Source organism: Armigeres subalbatus, chromosome 3 (genome assembly GCF_024139115.2).
Source record: "Armigeres subalbatus isolate Guangzhou_Male chromosome 3, GZ_Asu_2, whole genome shotgun sequence".
Taxonomy (NCBI): Eukaryota; Metazoa; Arthropoda; class Insecta; order Diptera; family Culicidae; genus Armigeres; species Armigeres subalbatus.
The window spans coordinates 295,828,024-295,852,011 of NC_085141.1; the positions used below are offsets into that span (position 1 = coordinate 295,828,024).

The window sequence follows — 23,988 nt, forward strand, 5'->3', positions numbered from 1 at the left end:
TTTTCAGTGTTCGTTCCGCTCCGAAAATTTATTCAAAATGTGCGCCATGCCGGTGCAGTGCGCTGCTCTTCCTGCAATTACGGGCTTTCCATCAGTCGGTATCATCACAAACACCCAACAACACACAGCAGCCGGGGGAGCCGCGCTATAAAATAATTATTTATTACAACCATTTGTGGTTCGCGAGCATTCTCATGCAGCTTCTGCGCACCGGACTGTCACTCTGATTATCGGGTTGCGGGTGGAGGTGGCGGTGGCGATCGCGCTCGTTCTTCGGTAAAACTTTTCACTTCACGTTTCTTGCGCCGTAATTTTTTCACGCCTCCTCGATCCTGGATTTCCAGCGGGTTGAATAAGATCGTCGCTAAACGGTGGTCTTTGTGGATAAGTAATTGCAAATTAATTCAGTATCGAGCGATCGATAAAAATTTCACTCGGATAATCCTGATCTAGGTGAAGATTATCATGTTAACATGTTCATTGTTTTCATATATATTATCTCAAAACTGGTGCTTATCTGTTAAGAAGTATTAAAATTATACACTAGAACAAATGAATAGGAACCAAATAAATTGGCATTAGGCAATTTTGTAAGATAATACTCGACTGGAGCCTTATGAGAGCAGTGTCACTTTGGCAGCTCCTACAGTGAACCGGTCAATGTGCAAAAACGATCCATGAAAACCCAGATTAATCCACCTGGTTATAATGCCTTTCTCGCTCTTCATGAAATGTATCGCGAAAAGTTAGAGAAGTCAAAACAGCAATTAATGGAGATAGATTCCATTATTTCCATTACATTTGATTGCCTGCCTTTATTTCACAAATATAAATCATCGGCGCTGAAAATTTATCGACAGTACAAGTTTTAATTATAATACATGTACACTTCCAAAGATTTGAGAAACAGTTGGACAAATGTATAATGAGCAACATAGGATAGATATCAAGTCATCACTGTAACTTGTACATATTTATTGGAATTTATTGGAATGATGAAGCTTGTTATAGAGCTTGTAATCTATAGAATATTATCATCATTATAACCATCATCCATTTCAAAAAGCAACAATGTTTAATCAAAAGATACAAGAATAGAAAATTGTTTACTCCTGGGTGAAAATAAACGATGCGATGAACGTGGCGTTGACATTGATTCAGTTCTTCGTTTACGTTGACGTTGATTTGTCAAAATTCAACGCAACGCCGTGGACGTTGAATCTTCGAAAGTTAACGTGAACGGTGTTAATTCTGATTAACGTTAACAACCCGTTACGCAGAAACAAAATTCAATTGAAATTGTCACTGTTAGAATAACACGTCGACGTTTTAAGCATGTCCACAGCACAAAATTCAACAAGAGTTACGAATAAAAATATTGGAAAATCGAAAAATAAAAGCAATTGGAAGGGCTTTGAATTAAAGTTCCGGTACATTTAGTGTAGATGAAGGTAAAAAATCGTAAGTATAGATATAGTAATCATGATGTTAGGTCAAAGCAAATTAGAACTAATTCTGAGTTTTATCTCCAAGATTTTGATACCAAAAGATTTGCGAAATCGACTTTCCCTTTGTGTTGTAAATAATGAGATAATATTTTTCTTCTAATGGAACCTTGATTTGTCTATCGTCGGTAATTAAAATGTATTTATCAATAAACGAAAAATATTGGTTTCAATCGTGAGCGTAAATTTTCATCCAGGATCATTTTCTGATTCCGTTAGGCCAATGTGTTTGAAATCAAATTGTACTTCATTATTCTATTTTCTTAAACAGTAACAGTCAACAGTTCAATATGCTATAGTTGTAACGAATGGGAACGAGGTGCAGAACATAGTTTCGCATGAAACACAGTATAGTTATTTCGAATATCATGTTGAAATATTGATTTGCCATCTGTTTTGTTGACAGAATCATTCCAGCGCAACATTATCCTATCTTTTTCAATGTTGACTAATTGAGAAGATGTCACCTGATCGCAAACTCTGCAATATGATCTAATCAGAAGTCAAAGCATCAAGTTCTCAGAAAATAAGGACCAGAAATTTAGAAAAGTAGACTATATAATCTGGAAGACGGCGAACCAAATACAACGAGTGATAGAAAACTCCAGTCAAAATTCTGACAAAGGCCAAGGGCATTAGGTGGTTCAGATGAAGAAGGTGAGTTTTCAGTAAAAAAAATATTTTTCAATTAATATCATTCATACATTTGCAAGCTTCATTGGAACGCAACTGCTAGTATTCCTCCAGCTCGTCGGAAGTTATAAAGAAAGAGTGGACTTTGGATCAGATTAAAAGGACAAAAATTCGGTATTGAAGAAGAAGAGAGAACATTAGATGGGACAATGCTTTGGGTCGTTCAATAATTACGTAAGTACATATGGGTGGGGGATTGTCTGTCATTTTACTCTTCATATGAACAAAAATAATTTGTATGGGAAGAATTTTACAAGGGGGAGAGGTCCGAAAACAAAACAAAATGCTAACGTATTTATGGAACGATCCCTTAAGAAGAAAGAATTTGTAAACATAATCAGACCGCATCGTGCTTTGTGCTGTGCGGTTCTTTCTCTCTTGCGGATGGAAGTTTTAATACTGAAGCTATTTTAATTTCAACGGTGCTTCTTAGCGCTATTTGTACCCACTGATCCCGTTACGATCTTTAAGGACCTCCTTCGTTTTAGTTGGACCGTTTGCGAAGTAAAATTCCGACAAGCGGTGGTAATCCTCAGGGACACCGTTCTGGGAAAAACCTCTTAGAAGGTCACGTCTCCACGCTCAGCCATGAGCATTATAAAACAAGAGGAAGGGAGTCTCTGAACTCCACTTCCTTCAAAGAAACAAGGTTTCAAGACCGTCCTGCCAAAGCGCGGAAAAATAGAAGGAAGCAGGAGAATTCAGATATTCCTTCTAACTCTAATATCGAAATAATTTTTCCAATCGAACTGAGCAATCAGCTGATTTGATTAATGATGAAGTGAGCAAATGAATATACCTCTAGCCCAGGTGATTCGATTCATGCGAAAAAGCAAAGATTCCGCCAATTGTGGTATCTGTTGCCGAGTTTTCTGGCTTCCGGAATGAGATTTTGAGTAACCTTCAGGGATCAAGGTTTCATTTCAGATTGCTAGGAAGGGTGACTGCGTTTTGCCGGGATCCTTTGACGATCGCAAACGCTTCTTCAGTATTTAACTGAGAAGCCATAAATTCTTCACATACGACGACAAAACTGAGCGATTGTTCAAAGTCGTCTTGAAAGTCTCCCAGTGATGACAAATCACTGGATGAGATTAAATTGAAATTTCTCAATTACTTGGATTTTCACCAGTCCAAGTAATTAAGATGAAAAGAACCCATTCTGTTTCCCAGAGGGCATTTCTCAAGAATTTATTTAGTTCATTTTAACAAAAGTGAACTAAATAATATGAAAAGTTTGGAAAGCTGTATTATGTCTCATGTCCGTGTTACATGGGAACATTTCGCAGGCTCGGGGAAACTTCAAACCCACCCAGTGCCGTAAGTGCCAAAAGTGGGGCGGAACAAACATTGTCACATGGATGCTAAATGCATGATTTGTGGTGGAACCTCTCACGCCAAGGACGCATGTCCTGTGAGAGATGATTCAATAAATTTAAATGTGCAAATGTGGGGCAATCATAAATCCATCTTGGAATGCCTTCACGCAAAAAGTTTGAATTCGCAAAATTGATGACGGGAAATTCAATAGGATCCCAGATTCGACGGATAGAAATTTTCAAACGCTCAAATTTCGAAACCAGTTACCGGTCGAGCAATTATACCCACCACAATTCACAAACAAATTTTGCCGCTCGTCAACGGGTAGCAAGCACTTCAGTAAATTCCAATTTTCGAATGTCCCTACGTATGCAAACATCGCTGCTGGTAGACAAAATTTCTTCTCAAAATGAGGTTTATACCCATGTCTCAAGGAAAATAATGTGTTGCGTTCAGGTAGCTGCCTTCCGATTTTGATTTTTTATCGAACAATTGCATCACATGATTGATGCAATGTTCAAAGCAAATACCATACCAAGTGTTCAGGTTGGTATAAAGACACACAAAAATTGTTATCGGACTCCTTTCAATGGATCCAAATAATTGTGTGAAAGTTCTAAACTGGAAGCCCGTCTCTAAAGGGTAGAAGATGAATTATTCAACTTCCTAACAGTCCATAATGCATAGCCATTATAACTGAAACCTATTTAAAACCAGGACTCTCCATTAAAAGAGATCCAAATTATTTTATCTACAGAAATGATCGTCTTGACAGCGCCTGTGGTGGGGTCATTGTCACAATAGACGATCAAACATAAATTATTTTCTTCGTTTGCAACCAAAGTTTTGAAACCTTGGGAGTTTCTGTTGAATCAAATTTTGGTCAATTTTCCTTCATTGCAGCCTATTTGCCTTTTCAATGCAATGGGCAGCAAAATAATTTGTTGAAAGCTATCTTCAAATTCGACTCGCAACAAATCAAAATTCTTCGTAATTGGTGACTTCAATGAAACACCGTTCATGGAATAATGTCAAAGCAATTCAACGGCAACATTTTATTTGAAGATTGTTCTGCGGGATATTATACTATCTAATATCCCAATGGCCCAACTTGTTTTTCATCCACTCGAAATCCTTCGACAATTGATTTGGTTTACGGATTCAAGTCAGCTGTCCAATTGGTAACTCATGCTGACTTTGACTCTGATCACCTTCCTGTGACATTTGATATCTCACAAGAATATTATAATCCAATCAGCTCTACTTTCAATTATCATAGGGCTGATTGGGATTTATAAAAGTAATCGATAGAAATTAACAAAATTCTTGAAAACCTCAAAAGCCAATTCCAGCGCTAAGAGGAAAAAAATTTTATTAACAAATGGCGAAAAGGCTCAAAACTTGTCAGCAGTTCGAGTGCCCATAATTTTAGTCTAGGTCTCACTAGTCCAATTGAGGATCAGATTAACGGAGTTCGAAGACATTCTCAATCAAGAGAATGTTTTGACTCTTCATTATTTATTTAAAAATGTTTCAATTGGCATACTTTCCAGATAAAAGGAAAAACGCAAAGTTGTTCCAATCAAATTGAATTTTCATTTTCAATGAGAGATGTCGCGATGTTTACATATCTGCCCCTTTCAATATCTATAGAAAAGCGAAGGATGAATGGCATGCTTCAAAAATCTCAAAAATATTTGTCCCGTGAAGCATGAAAGTGTTCAATATCTGCTTTATTTTGTGTTTATTACCACTTCAACCCGGTGAATTGAAGGAATATGATTAATGTATCGACTAGTCACTATTCTTTGCATATATCTATTAAAATAACTTAGAAAGTTAAATTTTAAAATAAACACAACATCCTTTCATGACAGCCTTTCATGAAATTGATCAAAGAACTCACGAGTCTTTCATTTGATCGTCTGAAATAGAAAAGGCGCTTTGGTATTTGTCTTATAACGATCACGACTTATTCAGTATTGATTCCAATTTGAAGGGACAAAATCCAGCATGGCTTCTAGTTTCCAATCAGTTTGCTTCTTCAATAAGCAAATGTTTGAAAAGATTATTTTAAATAGAATGATGGTTCATATTAATGAACTTCTATTTTTGCTGATGAGCAATTTGGTTTTCGCCATGGGCATTCAACCACTCATCAGTTATTAAGAGTTACGAAGTTAATTCGGCTCAACAAATCTGAAGGATATTCGACTGGGTTCTTCTTGATATAGAGAAAGCATTTGACAGTGTTTGGCATGAAGGTTTGATTGTAAAATTGATGAATTTTAATTTTCTGCATATATTAAATATCCAAAATTATTTATCAGATCGTTACTGCAGGTAAACTATCAGAATTCTAACTGATAGATTACCTGTAAGGCTGTGTCCCCAAGGCAGCATACTGGGGCCCATTTTGTATAACATTTTACTTGATTACCTGATTTACCACCAGGGTGTCAAAAATCTTTGTTTGAGATGACACAGGTCTCTTAAAAGGGCGTAGCCTTCGTGTCATTTGTAGTAGATTCAAAAAGTTTGGATATTTTCTCCACTTACTTGCAAAATGGAAAATTTCCCGAATGCTTCCAAAACTCAGCTTATAATTTTCCCACATAAGTGAGAGCTCTTATTTGAAACCTTCTAGCAGACATATTGTCACTATGAATGGGGTTCCAATTAATTGGTCAGCGAAGCTAAATATAGGACTTCTGCTAGATCAAAATTAACTTTAAAATCACATTGAAGGCCTTCAAGCCAAATGTAACAAATATATAAGTGTCTATATCCATTATAAAGAAAATCAAAACTTTTCTTAAGAACAAACTTTTGATTTACAAACAAATTTTAGACCTGCCATGTTGTATTCTGTGCCAATATGGACTAGTTGTGCACAGAAAGAAGAAGGCACTCCAGAGGATTCAAATTTGAAAATGATTCTGAAAGCCTCGTGGTATAGACCAATGAACTTCATAGAATTTCTAATATTGAGAATGCAACAAATGTCCAACAAAATATTCACAGATAAAAATCGTGCAATCCTATTGCAACGATTAGCCTTGTTCTTAGTATAAATAGGTAGTTAGTTTAAGAGAAGACATTGTAATTCCTACATGGTTCAATTCAACCAGAGAAAAATTTAACTGCCAGAGAATTGAAATGTATTAATAATAACTACAAATATAACATAGCAAATAAGGAGATAGTGTTAAGAAACACGGAACACCTAGTCTAAGAGATGAATGCATGTATTAGATAATTAGATAAAAAAATTATTTCTATCATAATAATACCTAAATAGCAGTCAGTGATGATAACCACATTAGAAATTCGAGAGATATTGGTCTTATTTCCAAAAAGTAGCTATTTTAGCTTAAAAACTTTGTTGGGATGTGATAGGAACGCAAATACGGAATTTAATTGGATGTAAGAAATAAGTTTTCCTGCATTTCCAATACTATAAGTTACTGTTAGATCAGTCGTTGAAGATACAGGATTGAAATGGAAACGCTAAGAAATCCATTTCCTGTTCTAGTGATTGCTGTATCATGAGAAGTATAAAAAGATACAAAATAGGCGAATGAAATGGGCTGAGATCAACCCAAGGCATCCTGTGTATGAGGCAGAAACGTTAGTTGTATGTCACACTTTCTGAACACATTGGTTTTCAAATCCAAATAACTGTAAATGAGGCACTATAAATATCCTGCGACATCTAACAAAACTGGTTGATCCATATATCACCCAGAGAATGTAATCCTGAAAAACTAAACAGCCCAAGTAGCAAACTTGTTCATCACCGAACATTTCATCGAACATTCGGAAAGAACAATCTTTCCGTATGTGCCATCAAATAACTCTCTTCAATCTAAAAGCGCAAGAGGTGGAGCCACGAAACATCCTTCGATTGCAGTAAAATTACAATAATGTTGCAAAATACTGTGGAAAAAATAAAAATATAAAACTGGATTCGATTTAAGGATTTTGTGATTGATAGTCCTCCACTCTACCACTGCACCATTCAACACTTCGAAGGGACTCATGTCGACTCACCATAAAAATCATACGATTAGAAGTTTTGTACTCGAGTTTTCTGTTACTTGAGCACCATCACCGGAAAAAGTAAGTTGTCAAAACGTTGAACGATGCTAAATTAAACATGAAGACACACTCAACATATCTAACCTAATTTAAACAAACAAATACATTTTGAAAGACGCATTAGAGTTACATAGAAAAAAATGCAACTTGTTGATTTTGTTTCGTGTGCAACATTAACTGCAGTTTTTTTGGTTGTTTGTTTTCAAATGTCAAACACGTACTGCATTGCAATGTTAATGAAACATTGATCACAACTCGAAGGTTTTTGACATCTTGATGCAATTTTCGCTTTGATGGTTTTCCAATGCCTTTAATGAAACTGTATAGCAACAAGGTGCTTTTGGAAGATGTTGCGTGCTACTTGAGTTTTCAGAATAATGGTTGTCATCCTCGATCAGCAGAAGACGGCCACTCTCTAATATCACAGATCCGGGGATATAATCAAACTGGTGGTCTCACATGTACTATCACTATTCTACGAATGAATTTTAAACTTCACAATATTTCAACATATTGGTTTCCAATCCCCGAACAACTTGAGAAAACGGCATCTAAATCCCAGATCCCAAGATATCGAAGAACTGATATCTCATATGCAGTAGCACTCCTTGCGGATGAATTAAATTATATTTTCAAAATATTGATTTCCAATCCTCGAACAACTTTGTCGAAGACGGCAACTTTGTAAATCCACAGATCCCGAAATATCGAAGAACTGATCTCTTATATACAGTAACGCCGCCTTGCGGATGAACGAATTATTCTGTTCTCAAAATATTGGTTCTCTGTACTCGAACAACGTTATAGAAAACGGTATTTTCATGTACACTAGCGCACAGTGGGAGAATTCGAAATCATTTTTTCTTGACTCATAGGGCTGCATGGATTATAGATGGATCTAGATTTTTTCAGAGTTTTTAGAGTTTTAAAATTCTTATAAGAAACATTGCGCTATTTATTGTGAATATGGACTATTTTCACGGTGTTCCGTTGGTTCCGGATTTTCCGGAGGACCAGAAGATCCATTGTACTTAAAAATGTCCTCTGAGAGAATATATTCCTTTATTATTTCCCGCAAAAATCCGGTTGATATCATTTGAATTGGCTTCATTAACGGATTTTAGGACTGTTGTACTTTTTACAACACGCGAGTTCTCGTGTGAAAGTTGAAGGAGTTCGGAAGGTTAATGATAATAGGAAGGTTAATGATAATAGATTCTATTATTTTCATCATATTCGATTGCATGCATTTATTTCACAAATATAAATCAATTAATGACTTGGCGCTGAAAAATTTATCGAGTTTTTATTTATACATGTAGACTTCAAAGATTTGAGAGCAGCTTGGACAAATTTATAATAGCAACATAGGAAGTTTACTGTTTTTAGTATTTTTCTGAGTATAATATTCTTGAAAACGTGGCAAAATGTAGGCGTATGTCTGCAAATTGATGGTAGATAAAATCGGGGCAGACCAAATTGAGGCGTGATAAAAATCGAATCATCACTGTAACTTGAACATATTAATTTTTGAATGATAAAGCTTGTTATGAAGCTTGTAGTCTGAACAGAATATTAGCATCATTACCATCATCACCTTTTGAAAAAAAGCAAGATTGTTTAAACAAAAGATAGGTACAAGAATAGAAAATTGTTCACCTTGGGTGAAAATAAACGATGCGATCAGCATTGGCGATGACATTGATTCAATGTTCTTCGTTTACGTGAGTTGATTTGTCAAAAATCAACGCAACACCGTCGACGTTGAATCTTGAAAGTTAACGTGAACGTTGTTAATCGTTGATTAACGTTAACAACCCTGTTACGCAGAAACCAAATTCAATCGAATCTGTATTGTTAGAATAACACGTCAACGTTTTAAGCATGTCCACAGCACTAAAATTCAACAAGACATGAATAAAACTATTGGAAAAATCGAAATAAATAGACAATTGGAAGGGCTTTGAATTGAAGCCTTTCGGTACATTTAGTGTACGATAAAGGTAAAAATCAAGCCCAGCATAGATAAAGTTATCATGATGTTGGGTCAGATAATTAGTACTCATTTTATAATTTTGTTTTTAAATTTTGATACCAAATCTTTTGCAAAATCGACTTTCCCTTGTGTTGAATTAATATTAATATTTTTCCTTCTAATGGACCCCTTGATTTGTCTATCGGTCGGTAATTAAAATGTATTTATCAATAAATGAAAAAATTTGGTTTCAATCTGAGCGTAAATTTCATCAGGATCATTTTCTGATTCCGTTAGGCCAATGCGTGTTTGAAATTGTACTTCATTATTCTTTTCTTCTTCTTACTGGCATTACATCCCCACACTGGGACAGAGCCGCCTCGCAGCTTGTTCTCCCATTAAGCACCTTCTATTAATCTGCTAGGTTTCTAAGCCAAGTTACCATTTTTGCATCTGTATATCATGAGGCTAACACGATACTTTTATGCCGGGAAGTCGAGACAATTTCCAAACCGAAAATTGTCTAGACCGGCGCGGAATCGAACCCAGCCACCCTCAACATGGTCTTGTTTGTAGTCGCGTCTTACCGCACGGCTAAGGAGGGCCCCTAGCTAACCTTCACATAATCCCAAACCTCCGTGGCACCTATGAGAGGTCGTAGAGTTCTCTGCATCTTTCTAAGTAGGTGCCCAACAAACCATCCTTCCTTCCTCAGCATTCGCAAGACGTAGCCAGGACAGATCTCGACTATTGAAGAGCGCATTGCTTCTATCTAAGAGGTAGTGATTAGTCCCAAATCATTATCTGTGGTAAAGGATGAAAGTTATGCTACTCTCATACAATAGTCTCGGCTAGTACCACCTACGAATTTATGCGAATTGCTTAATGCTATAATGCTAATGATAAATCATTTTTCGGAAAATGGCGAAACGATGCGATTTTGCTCGAAAACACTCAAGCGCGATGCTCTCCGCAGAATCGAAAGCGAGTTGGTTCACGCATGAGGCATCAATGATTGAGATTCCATAGTCAGTATGGTTCTACAATCTACATACATTGATCATACACCAACCGGCGGTTGTTAGATTTTCTAACAATTCTGATAAGAATCTACCAAAACCTGTATAAGAGCTAAGAGGAATTGTTAGATTCTTATACAAATATTGTATAAGAACCTAACAATTTTGCTTTTCTACAATTTTGTATGAAAATCTAACAATTTCGCATATGCCCAGTTCTTATACAGGTTTTGGTCGATTCTTATACAGAATTGTTTGAAAATCAACAACCGCCGTTGGGTGTAGATAGGTTTGACAGAACTCCTGAAGGTGACCAAGGAGGAACTTTTGTGACATTTCAGATAGGTAACCGCATCTTAGTGGAAGTAGCACCAATAGTGGAGGTAGTGGAGGTTTAATGAGATTTTTCTTAATTATACACTTTACGATGGTTTCAGTTGATGCGTCGTGCTCAAATATCCTGTCAAACATAACTTATCTAGAATTTCGCCCAAAACTTATTGAAAACAATGATTTTCCTTAATAAATTTACCCTTGCACCTATAGTGGTGCAACTGTATCAATAGTGGCGAGTCTCATAAGAAATCAGATAGCACCACTATGTGAACAAAATCATGTTTTACCACATAGAACAGTGTACCCATTAGTGGTGCAAGCGATATTTGATAGGCTACCAAATTGGGATTTAAAAGGTATAAAAGTTGTATCATTATGATAAAAGATCTATATACATAAAAATGAATTTCTGTCTGTCTGAACCTTATAGACTGAAACTACTGAACTGCGGTAATCTGAGAAAGTGACGTAAGCGCCATTTGACAACATGCATGTTGGTAATATTTCAACACGCTCTATGAGTACTTTCGTTAACAGCATTTTGGAAAATGGCGTATACTATTTCAGATTACGGCAGTAAACCGATCGGCGTGAAAATTTGTATGAAGGCGTTTTTGGGACCGGGAAGGTACTTAAGATGGTTAGAGAACCTCCTCCTTTGGAAAGGGGCTCTCATACAAATGACGACATTTCTTCATAACTCGAGAACTAAGCAGAGAATAAATGAATTTTAGATGAAACGAAGTTCGTCGGGTCTAGTTATTGAATAAAGCAATGTATGCAATGATTAACATTGATGATTTAGGAACAATTATGAATATGATTAGTGATAAATGATAAATTTAAAATTCTAGATTAACGATCAGTGATTAATGATAGAATCATATTTTTGAATGATCATGTTTAACGAATAATGCATAGATAACCAATATTCATTAATCAATCATGATTAAATCATGATTAATCACCAATGTACTCAATAACCTAAACATGTTGTAAAGTGAACGTCAAAAGAATACATTTGTTTTAGATAGAAATTGAGTGGAAAACAATGTCGTGAACACAGATGTATCTGCTAGTAACAATCGAGAAGTCCATCACTAACAGTTCATGTAGAAACATGAAAATTAACGTTTTATAATTTAGTTATTAAAAATTTTGTTTTCGAACAAGGAAATTACTTTAACAGAATTTTAAATAATAATCCAAACATTGAAAAATGTGTTCCATTCATTATTGTGTACAATCGATGTGTGGTATTGTAATTAAATTGATTTTCATGATTTACTGACGGTTGTGATTAATATATGGGCTGTTAATAATATGGGAGCATTTACCTTATATCGCCATCTATCTCATACTTCAATTATAGTAGTCCATAGCCGCCTTATTTGGTTTATTTTTGAGATTCATTTTTTAAATATTTGTTACAAAAGCAATACGTAATTGAACGAAGTACACCGATGGGAGTGCAAAGATCGGTGGTTTATTAACACGCAATAAAATTGGAAGGTGTGAACAATACGTTTGATGAAGTGGATTGCGGTGGTGAATATTAAAGTGATTCAAGGTGCATTATTACTTTGTAGCGGGTGGAAAGTGAATAGTCTGTGATCTCAAAAGTGCAAACATGGATGTGTCGGGGAGCATGTCCGGGGCGAACTCGCTCAACATGAGGCCGTTCTTTAGTGGATATCCTTTTCAAGGTAAGTTTAATTAAGGTTCTCAGCTCAGGATTATCTCTTGTTTTTAATAATTTGGATTCACTTGATAACAAACCGATAAGAATCATTTGATGTTTGCAAAGTTTCAAACTCCTACTACTGTATCTTGACTAGCTTTGAATTCATTGTGAAATATTTCAATCCTCAAAAATGAAACTTTTACTACCAATATCTTGTCAGTAGATAGTCGATGCACGATCAACTAAATGGTGATAGGGTCATTCATATATCTACCAATAAGCTTGTCAAGCTTATCAAATTACTTCCCAAATAGACATTATCGACTTCTTTCGAAGCAAGAAAACAAAGTTAAGAAACAGAATTGCAGCCTCGGATGATTAGCAGCCAGGAGAAAAGCTTCATTTTCCAGCTGTTTCACGCTCGTAACGTTTTCCTTTATCTCGGCTGATGACGAAAAATGGTGCCAAGCATTGCCGTCGTCGTCGTCGCCGCCGCCGCCGCCGGATAAAGGTGATCAGCTTTTGATGCAACTGTCTATCCTGTCTATCGGACTCACTTTTTCTAAGCAGCAGCTAAACATCTGGCCTTAGGCGTGAAAAATTCCGATTTTCCGGGGGTTCCATTTCGGTTTCGACGTTCGATCGCTTTGGCTATTAAAAATTTATTCATCGGAATTCAGGTATGGCTAATTTCGGGCATATGGCCCGGTCCGGATCCATGTGCCTGGTCGCTGCCGGTCGTCGCCGAGTTGTTGTTTCGTCTTTCAGGAAACTTCGAGAGTGGGTCGCATCCGACGCTGTATCGATGATGGCGACCAACAACGACGGTCCCCGGTAGTGTTGGTGCTGCAAAGGACCTCTCCCTTTCAGGAAGAATTCTCCTCGCTTATCGGCTGGTCTTTCTTGTGGTATCGCTTCGTGTACCGTTCTCTGATACGGTTAATTAGCTTGCGCCCCGACAGCCAATCTGGCGACTGCGGACTGCACAGGCAAATGTGTTTCACTTTTCCTCCTCAGACGAGACGGCTGGACGAACCAGTCCTAGCAGTCAGCGGTGCTGGGTTGGCTGCAACTGTGTGTGGGATGCCAAAGCTTTGCATTCCGGAATGCTGGAGTTCAGTCCATGCCAGGAACCTACACCTCATATGGTAGCAAAATATGCCTGTATGGATGTGCTGAAGGAACAAAGCAATTCTGCATTCATATTCAAACAGGTATGCCAGGGTGAAATATTCAACCGGGTTGGTCTATCCATGGGTTGCCTTTGTTTCCAGGATGTTGCTGCTGAAAAATTGCTAATTTATTGTGTGCTCAGGAATGACTGCACACGATGCTGCCCCATTCTTTTGTGAAAGATAAACAGGCGTGGAGGTGTTACTACGATAGTTATTTCAAATGGTTCACTTCGTTTGTTCTAGATTATGCTCGTTTTTTCATTTCTAGTTGAGATCTGCTTGCGGCAGGAAAGGAAATATTTCAGAAAAAAAACTTTGAAACCTCAATGAAGAATCAAAAAGGCGATGTAGTTGAACAGTGTTAAGGATTATCTCGACGGAAGATTTTGTTGCGCTTCAAAACGCCAATTTAGAACAATTGTTCTACCAATAAGATTAAATTAGCCGCGTATTTGATCCTTGAGCATTTTGAGTACTTGAGCACGAATTTGATGTGAAATAAAATTCCTTCAAATCGGAGGGATAAATTTATTCTTTCATTTTTGATCTATGGGAATAGTTTTTTTCGAGATGTGTTCTTAAAACTCATCAGGAGATCTTAGAAATAATTTTCCAATAAAAAATCACCTCTTTGGATTTAGGGGTAGAATGCTCATGATGGTCGTACACTCCGGAGCAAAACTGCGGTCGCTCTTTCTTGGGCCAGTCTCCCAGCCGGGCATCTTCCTCGATTGCACAGAGCCAGCGGGTATGGGGTCCACCGCAGAGCCGACGTCGTCTTCCCGGTTTTCTGCTAAATATCACTTTTGCTGGTCTCTTTCCCGGCATACGTACTACATGTCCAAACCACTGCAGTCTGAAGTAGTTTACCAGTCTGCCAATGGCTGCATTTATGTACACTTGGTACAACTCGTGAATCGTGCGTCTGTGCCATTCAGCATGTGTTACCACGACACCAAGTATTGAACGCAGTATTCATAGCTGGAACAAAGTGAATTGCCTACACTATGGATTAGAATCCATCGTTTGTAGCGAATCAGACCTTTGAAGAAAACTTTTGTTTTTTTTTGTTGTTGTTATAATTATCCCTAGCAGCACACATGTTCCACATAAGTTACTGCAGCTCCTATGTGACCAGATTCGGTCACAGTGAAGTTGCTGCAACCATTTTTGTCTTAAGTGTGCTGCTCGGGATGTTACGGCTAGAGGTAGAGAATTTGTTTGTCATTTTTAACCCTTATGCGGCCGACAGGGTACCCGTGTTCCTTTTTCAACTTCAAGTGGTGATATTTCAGTGTCTTTTTATAGCTGAAAGCTGAAACTCGGTGACATCTAAGAACTCCATAAAATGTAGCTTCTTTGCGAAAATCACGTTGATACAGTGAGAAGGGACGTGAGGAGGGGCATCTGATTTTTTTTACCACGTGGATGGCCGACAGGGTACCCGTGTTCCAATAAATTGATATTTTCATAACTTTAACAATTTTCAACCGATTTAGATAATTTTGACAGTTTTGGAAACAAAAACTCGTGTACTTTTTGCTCATTGTCAAGGTTTACAGCTTTTGTCCATGGTTATACAAGAAATCTTTGAAGTAAGGCTTAAGAGTCTACACGCGTAACCAAAGGACTATCAACCCGTTTCAAAATTTTTACATGCTCATTGCGCTTCTTAGAATAGTCGGTGTTCACAGAAAATATTCAGGGTCTCAAAAACCCCTGAAGTAAGGCCTCAGTAATCCAAAGAATCCCAGGAATAAGATCTTAAGGTCTGCTAGAGAAACCAAAGGTCTATCGTGCAATTTCAAGAACGGTACATGCTCTTTATGGTGCTTAGCATATAATGTAGTTATCAAAGAATAAACAAGTTTTGTGACCCCTTCTTGGTATATGTTTGTAATCATGAAGTTCTTGTTATTGTCGTGGGCACCAATTAGTCTACGAACTCCATAGATTTAAGGTCTGTGGATCAACCTCCGTACAAGAAGCAGTTATCAAAGAATAAACAAGTTGTGTGACCCTTTCTTGGTATTTGTTTGTATTCCATGTAGTTCTTGTTGTTGTCGTGAGTTCCAGGTAGTCTACGAACTCCATACAGTCAAAGTCTTCGGATCAATCTCAGTAATGGAGGCAGTTATCGAAGAATAAACAAGTTTTGTGACCCCATCTTGGTATATGTTTGAATTCCAAGTAGTTCATCTTGTTGTCTTGGGCTCCAGGTAGTCTATGAACTCCAAAGAGTCAAGGTCTGTGGATCAACCTCCTTAATGGCCTCCATCTGAAAATAAAACAGTTGTGAGACCCCTTCCTGGTATATGTTTGTATTTTAAGTAGTTATTTTCGTTATCGTGCGTTCCGTACGTTATGGAAACATCGGAACATCGTGCCACTCAGGTGCACCAATTGCAGTCAGACAACGTGGACGACCCAAACTGCTAGATCAGCAGTTTGTACATTATAAATAACCCGCGAACGCGTGGCGCGTTCTCTTTCCTTTGGCAGCTTTGGACAATCACCGGTGGTGCTGTATTGTGTTAGTATTATTAATAAAAGTGTTTTAGAGTTACTAAGTCTTTTTTAAAAAGTGAATCCGTATCACGAATCCCATAAGTGGTGTCAGAAGTGGGATCGTGAGGTGTTTAAAAAGTGGTAAAAATCCCGTCGCACGCGAACCTGCAACAACGTGATCATCAAACCCCTCGGATGTGGATATCATTTACGTGAGTAACTCATTTTTATTATCTTTTATAAAATAATTCACTAAAACAATGCCAGAGACCAGGCAGTCAGAGATTGAGGTGCTGAAGGCTGAAATTGAGCAAGTATAGCATTGATGACATCGGGGAACAGTAGTAAATTTACTATCCCCGATCCCATCAAGAACCTATCGGAGTTTTCCGGTAGTAAGAAAGAACTTTCAAGCTGGCTACGGGAAGTAGACGAGCTATATGAAATGTTCAAAATAAAGGGGACCAACGGCCAGCCCGATTCACTAAGCTCTATGTATACTAGAGCGATCAAAATAAAATAAGGAGACGCTCGCGCGATTGTATGCGCAAATGGCGATCCTGATACCATTGTTGGTATCAAACAGATCCTGTTAGAACAATACGGTGATCGATTTGACTTTGCGACAAATGTGTCGACACTGTTTAACATTAAGAAAAGTGATAAAAGTCACCTGAAATTCTTTAACGAATGCAAGGAGATTAACACAAGACTTAAATCTAACTTGAATTCCAATCCCATCACAGGAAAGGAAATCATAGATATACTAACCGTTACTCGATATCTTGACAATATCGGAGAACCTTTATCCGCTATCATTAGATTATCCAAGCCTAAAACCTTAGAAGATGCATACGAGTCAGTGTGTATAAACCAGAACGCGGAAATTAGATCTAGACCCGCGAAATCTCAATTCAACAAATTTCCCAACAAAAGCAACGGCCCCTCGAGTAGCTCCCCTAAGCAGCATACAAATTCGAAACCCCCATATAGGAATCCGAGAACGAAGTAGACGTAGATAACGATGACGACGACGATGACGATGAGGATGACAATGTGCAAGGTAGAACGATGCAACCCAACGTGTCAAATTTTCACTTAGAGGAAGACGATCTCCAAACAACGTAAACAATTTTATACCGTTTATTCGCTACAAGTCTAATAAAGGGATATTGAATTTCTTGATAGACACTGGAGCGAATAAATCGTACATTAATCCGGAGCATGTAAAGAAGTGCCAGGAAACCAATCGACCCGCAATAGTGACTAATCAAAATGGTACATTTGTTATTGATAAAGTATTGCATGTCAATATGTTTCCTAGAAGCTTTGATAAAACTCTACCGTACCACGTATTCAAATTCCATAACTTTTTCGACGGTCTTATCGGATATGAAAATTTGGCTACTATGAATGCCAAAATCGATACCGGTAGCCATGAACTTTCGATTGGAAATATAAAATATCCTTTAGATAAATACTACCCAAGTTCCATGAACTTTCAGGAACAAACGGAAACCCTCATAGAGATACCGACTACTGCAGACGGGGCATTTCTCATTGAGGAAGAAATTAATTTGACGACAGGTGTCACATTACGACCTGGCCTTTATGCGGCTAGAAATAATCATGCCACTGTACACTTGTTTACTACTAGGCAAGCCAAACTGGAGAGATTAAAACCTTTTGAAAATGAACGTTTCTTTCTTAACCAACATGAAACTTTTCCGCAGCTTAACTTCCCTGCAGAACATTTGAATAAAGAAGAGGTTAAATTATTAGCCAAAACTCTTCGGCCCTTCAAGAGTGTTTTCTTCCATGATGGACAGAAATTGGATTTCACCCATCAAGTAAAGCACAAAATAGAAACCGGTGAAAGTAACCCCATTCACCAACGAACTTACAAGTACCCATACCATCTACGGGAAAAAGTAAGTGAGCAAATTCAGAAAATGTTGGAGACTGGAATCATAAGAGAATCCTCTTCTCCATGGACTTCCCCGATCTGGGTGGTCCCAAAGAAAACGGATAATTCAGGTATAAAGAAATATCGCGTAGTTGTAGATTATAGGAAACTGAATAAATTAACGCCAGCAGATAGATATCCTATACCCGAGATAAGCGAGATTTTGGATCGCCTCGGAAAAGCACAATACTTTTCTTTACTCGATTTAGCCAGTGGTTTTCACCAGGTAGAGGTGGAGCCGAATGATATTCCAAAGACGGCATTCAATGTCGACAATGGAAAATACGAGTTTTTGAGAATGCCGTTCGGGTTGAAGAATGCGCCCGCGACATTCCAACGTTTAATGGATGCTGTTCTACGAAAACATCTGGGGATAAGATGTTTCGTCTATATGGACGACATCATTATCATTTCAACTTCTTTAGATGAGCATATGAAGGACATTCAGAAAATCTTACAAACCCTTAAAGATGCTAACCTTAAGGTACAATGCGATAAGTCTGAATTTCTTCGTAAGGAAGTAGAATTCCTTGGACACGTCGTCTCTACAGACGGGGTGAAACCGAACCCAAAGAAAGTTGAGGCAATTAAAAATTGGCCTTTACCGAAAACATCAAAAGAACTAAAGTCGTTTCTCGGAACAATCTCCTACTACAGAAGATTTGTACCAGGATTTGCAAAAATTGCAAAACCAATGACTAGCCAACTTCGTGGCAAGAATAAATCAATTACTACCAATCCTGAATATTAATCTGCCTTCGTTAAGTTAAAGGATATCATGAGTACAACACTACTCTTGAGTTATCCAGACTTTAATGAACCGTTCATACTAACTACCGACGCATCAAACTATGCTATCGGCGCAGTACTGACGCAAATGGTAGATGGACACGAAAGACCAATTGCGTACCTTTCGCGAACACTGACAAAAGCAGAGGAAAAGTATTCCGCAACTGCGAAAGAACTTTTAGCTATCTATTTCGCTGCAAAGAAATTTCGATTATATCTGTATGGTAGAAGTTTTACTATTTACACGAACCATGAGCCATTGACGAAGGAAATTAAATTAACAGATGCAACAGGACGAGTAACTCGTCAACGGTTATATCTGGAGCAATTCGATTTCCAATTGGTTTACAAGAAAGGAAAACAAAACGTGGTAGCCGATGGATTATCTCGAATACCTCGCGTGGATGAATCTGAAATAAATTTACAAACCATTTTAGAAAACGAAGTACATGAAAACGATCCTATATACGGGCCGGAAATCATAAATAAATTTAGAAATCAGCTCATCATTCATATTACCAATAATAGAAAAAAGTCCCTCACATTTCTTATTTTATCTTTTCAGGTTATAGTAGACACGTATTCCACCAGGAGGAATATACCGAAGAACAACTATTGAATATTCTTAAAGCTCATTTATCTCCAAAAATAACAAATGGAATCTTTGCCCACCTAATATTGCAAAATTGTGCTCTAAAATTCTAGATAAACATTTCAAGGAATGCGAGTACAATTCTGCAATCTTAAGCTACCAGATCTAATTTCTAAAAAGACCAAGACGAATTTGTTCGTAAGAGTCACAACTTTAATCATAGAAGTTGGAAACTCACATATGAAGAGATTCGTCAATCAGTCTACTTCCCAAACATGTCTTCAATTGTTAGGACCTTTGTAAAAAATTGCTGGGATTGTAAATACGCTAAATATGAGCGTCATCCCTTTAAAATTCCAATCACACGTAGAATCTATGAAAGACCGTTAGAAAGTCTATTCATGGACGTCTACGTGAAAGAAAACGAAAAGTTTCTAACAATTATAGACTCCTTTTCCAAATTTGCGCAAATTTACAAAATCCTTCACGAAACTTCAGAAGAAATCATCGAAACGCTCATCAAGCAATTCAAAATTTTTGGCCTACGGAAACAATTAACTTGCGATCAAGCCACTTATTTCCGCAGTCAAAATTTTAAGGAATTTCTAGAAACCCATGGTGTTGCCGTTCACTACGCTAGTAGTAGCAACAGTAATGGCACCATCGAGAGGTTCCATAATACACTTTTAGAAATGTATATGGCCAACCGCAGGAAATTCGACCAACTTTCACTTTACCAAGGACTGTCCATGACGACTGCCCTTTACAACGACACAAAACATGCCACGACGAATTTAGCACCGAGACAGATAGTATTTGGAAACTCGACGTCATTAGACTTACAGGACATTAACTTAACAAAACAACGCACTATTATGACAGCAAGAGACAATATTGTATTTGAGGCTAACAAACATAATTCCAAAATTAAAATACAGGACAAAGACTATGAGGATATTGAAGACGATACGGTTTTAGTTAAGACGAAGGAAAAGCCTCTCCTTTTCGCATCCGATATAGATTAGTAGATATCAAAGAACAAAACGAAAACAATTACAGACGCAACAGGAATCAAAATTCATAAAAAGATACAAAGAAGTAACAAACTGACTAAAACTTGCTTTCCGACTTCCTTACAGATTATGGCTCGGTATACTGACGCAGACGACTCTAACGGATTTAAGACTACACGATGTAAAACAAAATCCAATCATAATGATTCCCTTAGGAGAAGCTAGGATCAGTAACAGCTTTTTCAGAATAATGCATCCGATAAACCTTACCACCATTGAATCGACAATAGATGTGTACAATAATGTAGCCCAAACCGGAAAGCTTAATCAGACCTTTTTCGAGTTATCTATCAGGAGAAAAATAGGCAGAATTAATCTGTTGTTCAATAGAATTAGGCCACAGCGAATCAAACGATGGGAATCATTAGGTAGAGCGTGGAAATACATTTCTGGAAGTCCAGACGCCGACGATCTTAAAGTCATAAACTCTTCTCTAAACTCCTTGGTAGATGAAAATAATAAACAAATTCAGATAAATCACTTGTTTGAGAAACGTATGAGAAACTTGACAAAAACTTTCAATTCACTGTTAGATAACGAGCAGTATTTGGAAAAAGTAACATTCGATAGTTTAGACTCTTTGAATTTCATATTTGAGATTGATGAATTATTATACAATTTAGAGATAATTGAAGAATCTATAACACTAGCCGGACGAAGCATCCCAAGCAGCCGCATCATCCATCCTGAAGAACTTTCGGTTATTCGCCATACCCTCAACGATAACGGTTTTCGATTGAACTCGGTCGACGATATGTTGAACATTGCTAGCGCGTACGCAGTATATAACAACGAGATGTTCATGTATATACTCAAAATACCAAAAATCAAGGATGTGCAATACAAAATTGGTTTGATTGAACCCGTAATTGCCAATAATTTACGAATTCATCTCACGGCACAATTTTATATTGAAGGACAAAACGTATTTATGTCAAAAACCCGTGTCCAAAGATGAAAGATCTCTATATGTTCCTCCAGCAACTTGGAACCGCCTACGGAGTGCATTCAACAATTAGTTTCAGGACAACACACAGCCAAATGTCCTATGGAACGAATTTACGAAGCTAAAACTATTCGTAAAATCACAGAAGGCAACATCATGGTTACAGGATCCAACATTACACTTTCATCAAATTGTTCATCCGAACGATTACTCAATGGGTCATTCCTCATACATACATGAAGCTGGACGACGAGGAGTATGCTAACTCCGACTTGGAAATTCAACCATTCATCCCTACCACAGGAATTAAGGTCAGTCCAACTATACTGATAAACAATATCCCGTTACAGCATCTGCAAGAGATGCATTTAGAACACAGAAACCAGATAGATCATCTCAACTTAACTACGAACAATCTGCATTGGAAACTACATATGTTTGGATGGTTAACCTCATTATCAACAACAGTTATAATCATATGTATCCTGGGCCTGATCATAGCCATCATCTTTAAAATATTTAGTTGGAGAAAACATCTCACACTTAACACAAAAGAAGATATTCATATCAATTTCAGCCTAGCAACTGATGGATGTCCTGAGTCAAGAGATATACCACTTATCCCATTAGCAATAGAAGAAAGCCGAGGACGGCTTTCAAACTAAAAGAGAGCCGTTATGGAAACATCGGAACATCGTGCCACTCAGGTGCACCAATTGCAGTCAGACAACGTGGACGACCCAAACTGCTAGATCAGCAGTTTGTACATTATAAATAACCCGCGAACGCGTGGCGCGTTCTCTTTCCTTTGGCAGCTTTGGACCATCACCGGTGGTGCTGTATTGTGTTAGTATTATTAATAAAAGTGTTTTAGAGTTACTAAGTCTTTTTTAAAAAGTGAATCCGTATCACGAATCCCATAAGTGTAATAAAGACAGTTATTGAATATAACACATTTTGTGTGACCCCTTCTTGATGCAGTAATATCCCGATTTTATCACGTCCTAGGTGAATTATGAAAATATCGGTACAGTTTTTATTTCAAATTTATTTGTTTCGCCAATATGCATCAGTTTATGCCTTGGAAAGGCAAAATACGTGAATGGAACCCGTAATTTGTTGTCGAAGAGACTTACAAACTTTTTGACAGATACTCATATATGATTCATAATAAGTTACAGGCGGTGAAAGTTATTTCATGAAAATCATTGTTGTTTGCGGCAAATTGGGTCGAAAACGTGATAAAATCGGGAGTAGACAAAATCAGGGGTAGACAAAATCGAGGAGTGACAAAATCGGATCAATACTGTATATGTTGGCACTTCATGTAGAACTCCTGAAAAAAAAAATAGAATGAATTCTTGTAGAATTCAAAATCAATTCTTGGGAAAATTCAGAATGAATTCTTGTAAGAATTTTTAAAAAAATCCTCGAGAAATTCGGAATGAATTCCTGGGGGAATTAGGAATGAACTACTGATGTAGTTCAGAATGAATTCCTGATGTAATTCAGAATGAATTCCTGGGAAAATTCAGAATGAGGAATTCCCCCAGGAATTCATTCGGAATTTCCCCAGGAATTCATTCGGAATTCCCCCAGGGATTCATTCGGAATTCCCCCAGGAATTCATTCTGAATTCCCCCAGGAATTCATCCGGAATTCCCCCAGGAATTCATCCGGAATTCCCCCAAGAATTCATTTGGAATTCCCCCAGGAATTCATCCGGAATTCCCCCAGGAATTCATCCGGAATTCCCCCAGGAATTCATCCGAAATTCCCCCAAGAATTCATCCGGAATTTCCCCAGGAATTCAAACTGAATTCCCTCAGGAATTCATTCGGAATTCCCCCAGGAATTCATTCGGAATTCCCCCAGGAATTCATTCGGAATTCCCCCAGGAATTCATTCGCAATTCTCCCAGGAATTCATTCGCAATTCCCCCAGGAATTCATTCGGAATTCCCCCAGGAATTCATTCGGAGTTCCCCCAGGAATTCATTCGGAATTCCCCCAGGAATTCATCCGGAATTCCCCCAGGAATTTCCACCGGAATTCCCCCAGGAATTTCCACCGGAATTCCCCCAGGAATTCCCTCCGGAATTCCCCCAGGAATTCCCTCCGGAATTCCCCCAGGAATTCATCCGATTCCCCCAAGAATTCATCCGGAATTTCCTCTGGAATTCAAACTGAATTCCCCCAGGAATTCATTCGGAATTTCCCCAGGAATTCATCCGAAATTCCCCCAAGAATTCATCCGGAATTTCCCCAGAAATTCATTCGGAATTCCCCCAAGAATTCATTTGGAAT

General features: G+C 37.7%; 1 protein-coding gene and 1 pseudogene across 1 annotated transcript; both read left to right on the forward strand.

Annotated features, from left to right (window-relative positions):
• Window positions 1-12,425: 12,425 nt before the first annotated feature.
• LOC134224900 (protein gooseberry-neuro-like) overlaps window positions 12,426-23,988 on the forward strand; it is a 164,554-nt pseudogene continuing 152,991 nt past the window's right edge.
• Window positions 16,180-21,694, forward strand: LOC134219672 (uncharacterized). The gene is made up of 2 exons (XM_062698476.1): window positions 16,180-16,528; window positions 20,803-21,694. The coding sequence occupies exons 1-2, from the start codon at window positions 16,512-16,514 to the stop codon at window positions 21,692-21,694; spliced, it is 909 nt and encodes a 302-aa protein (XP_062554460.1). The 5' UTR covers window positions 16,180-16,511.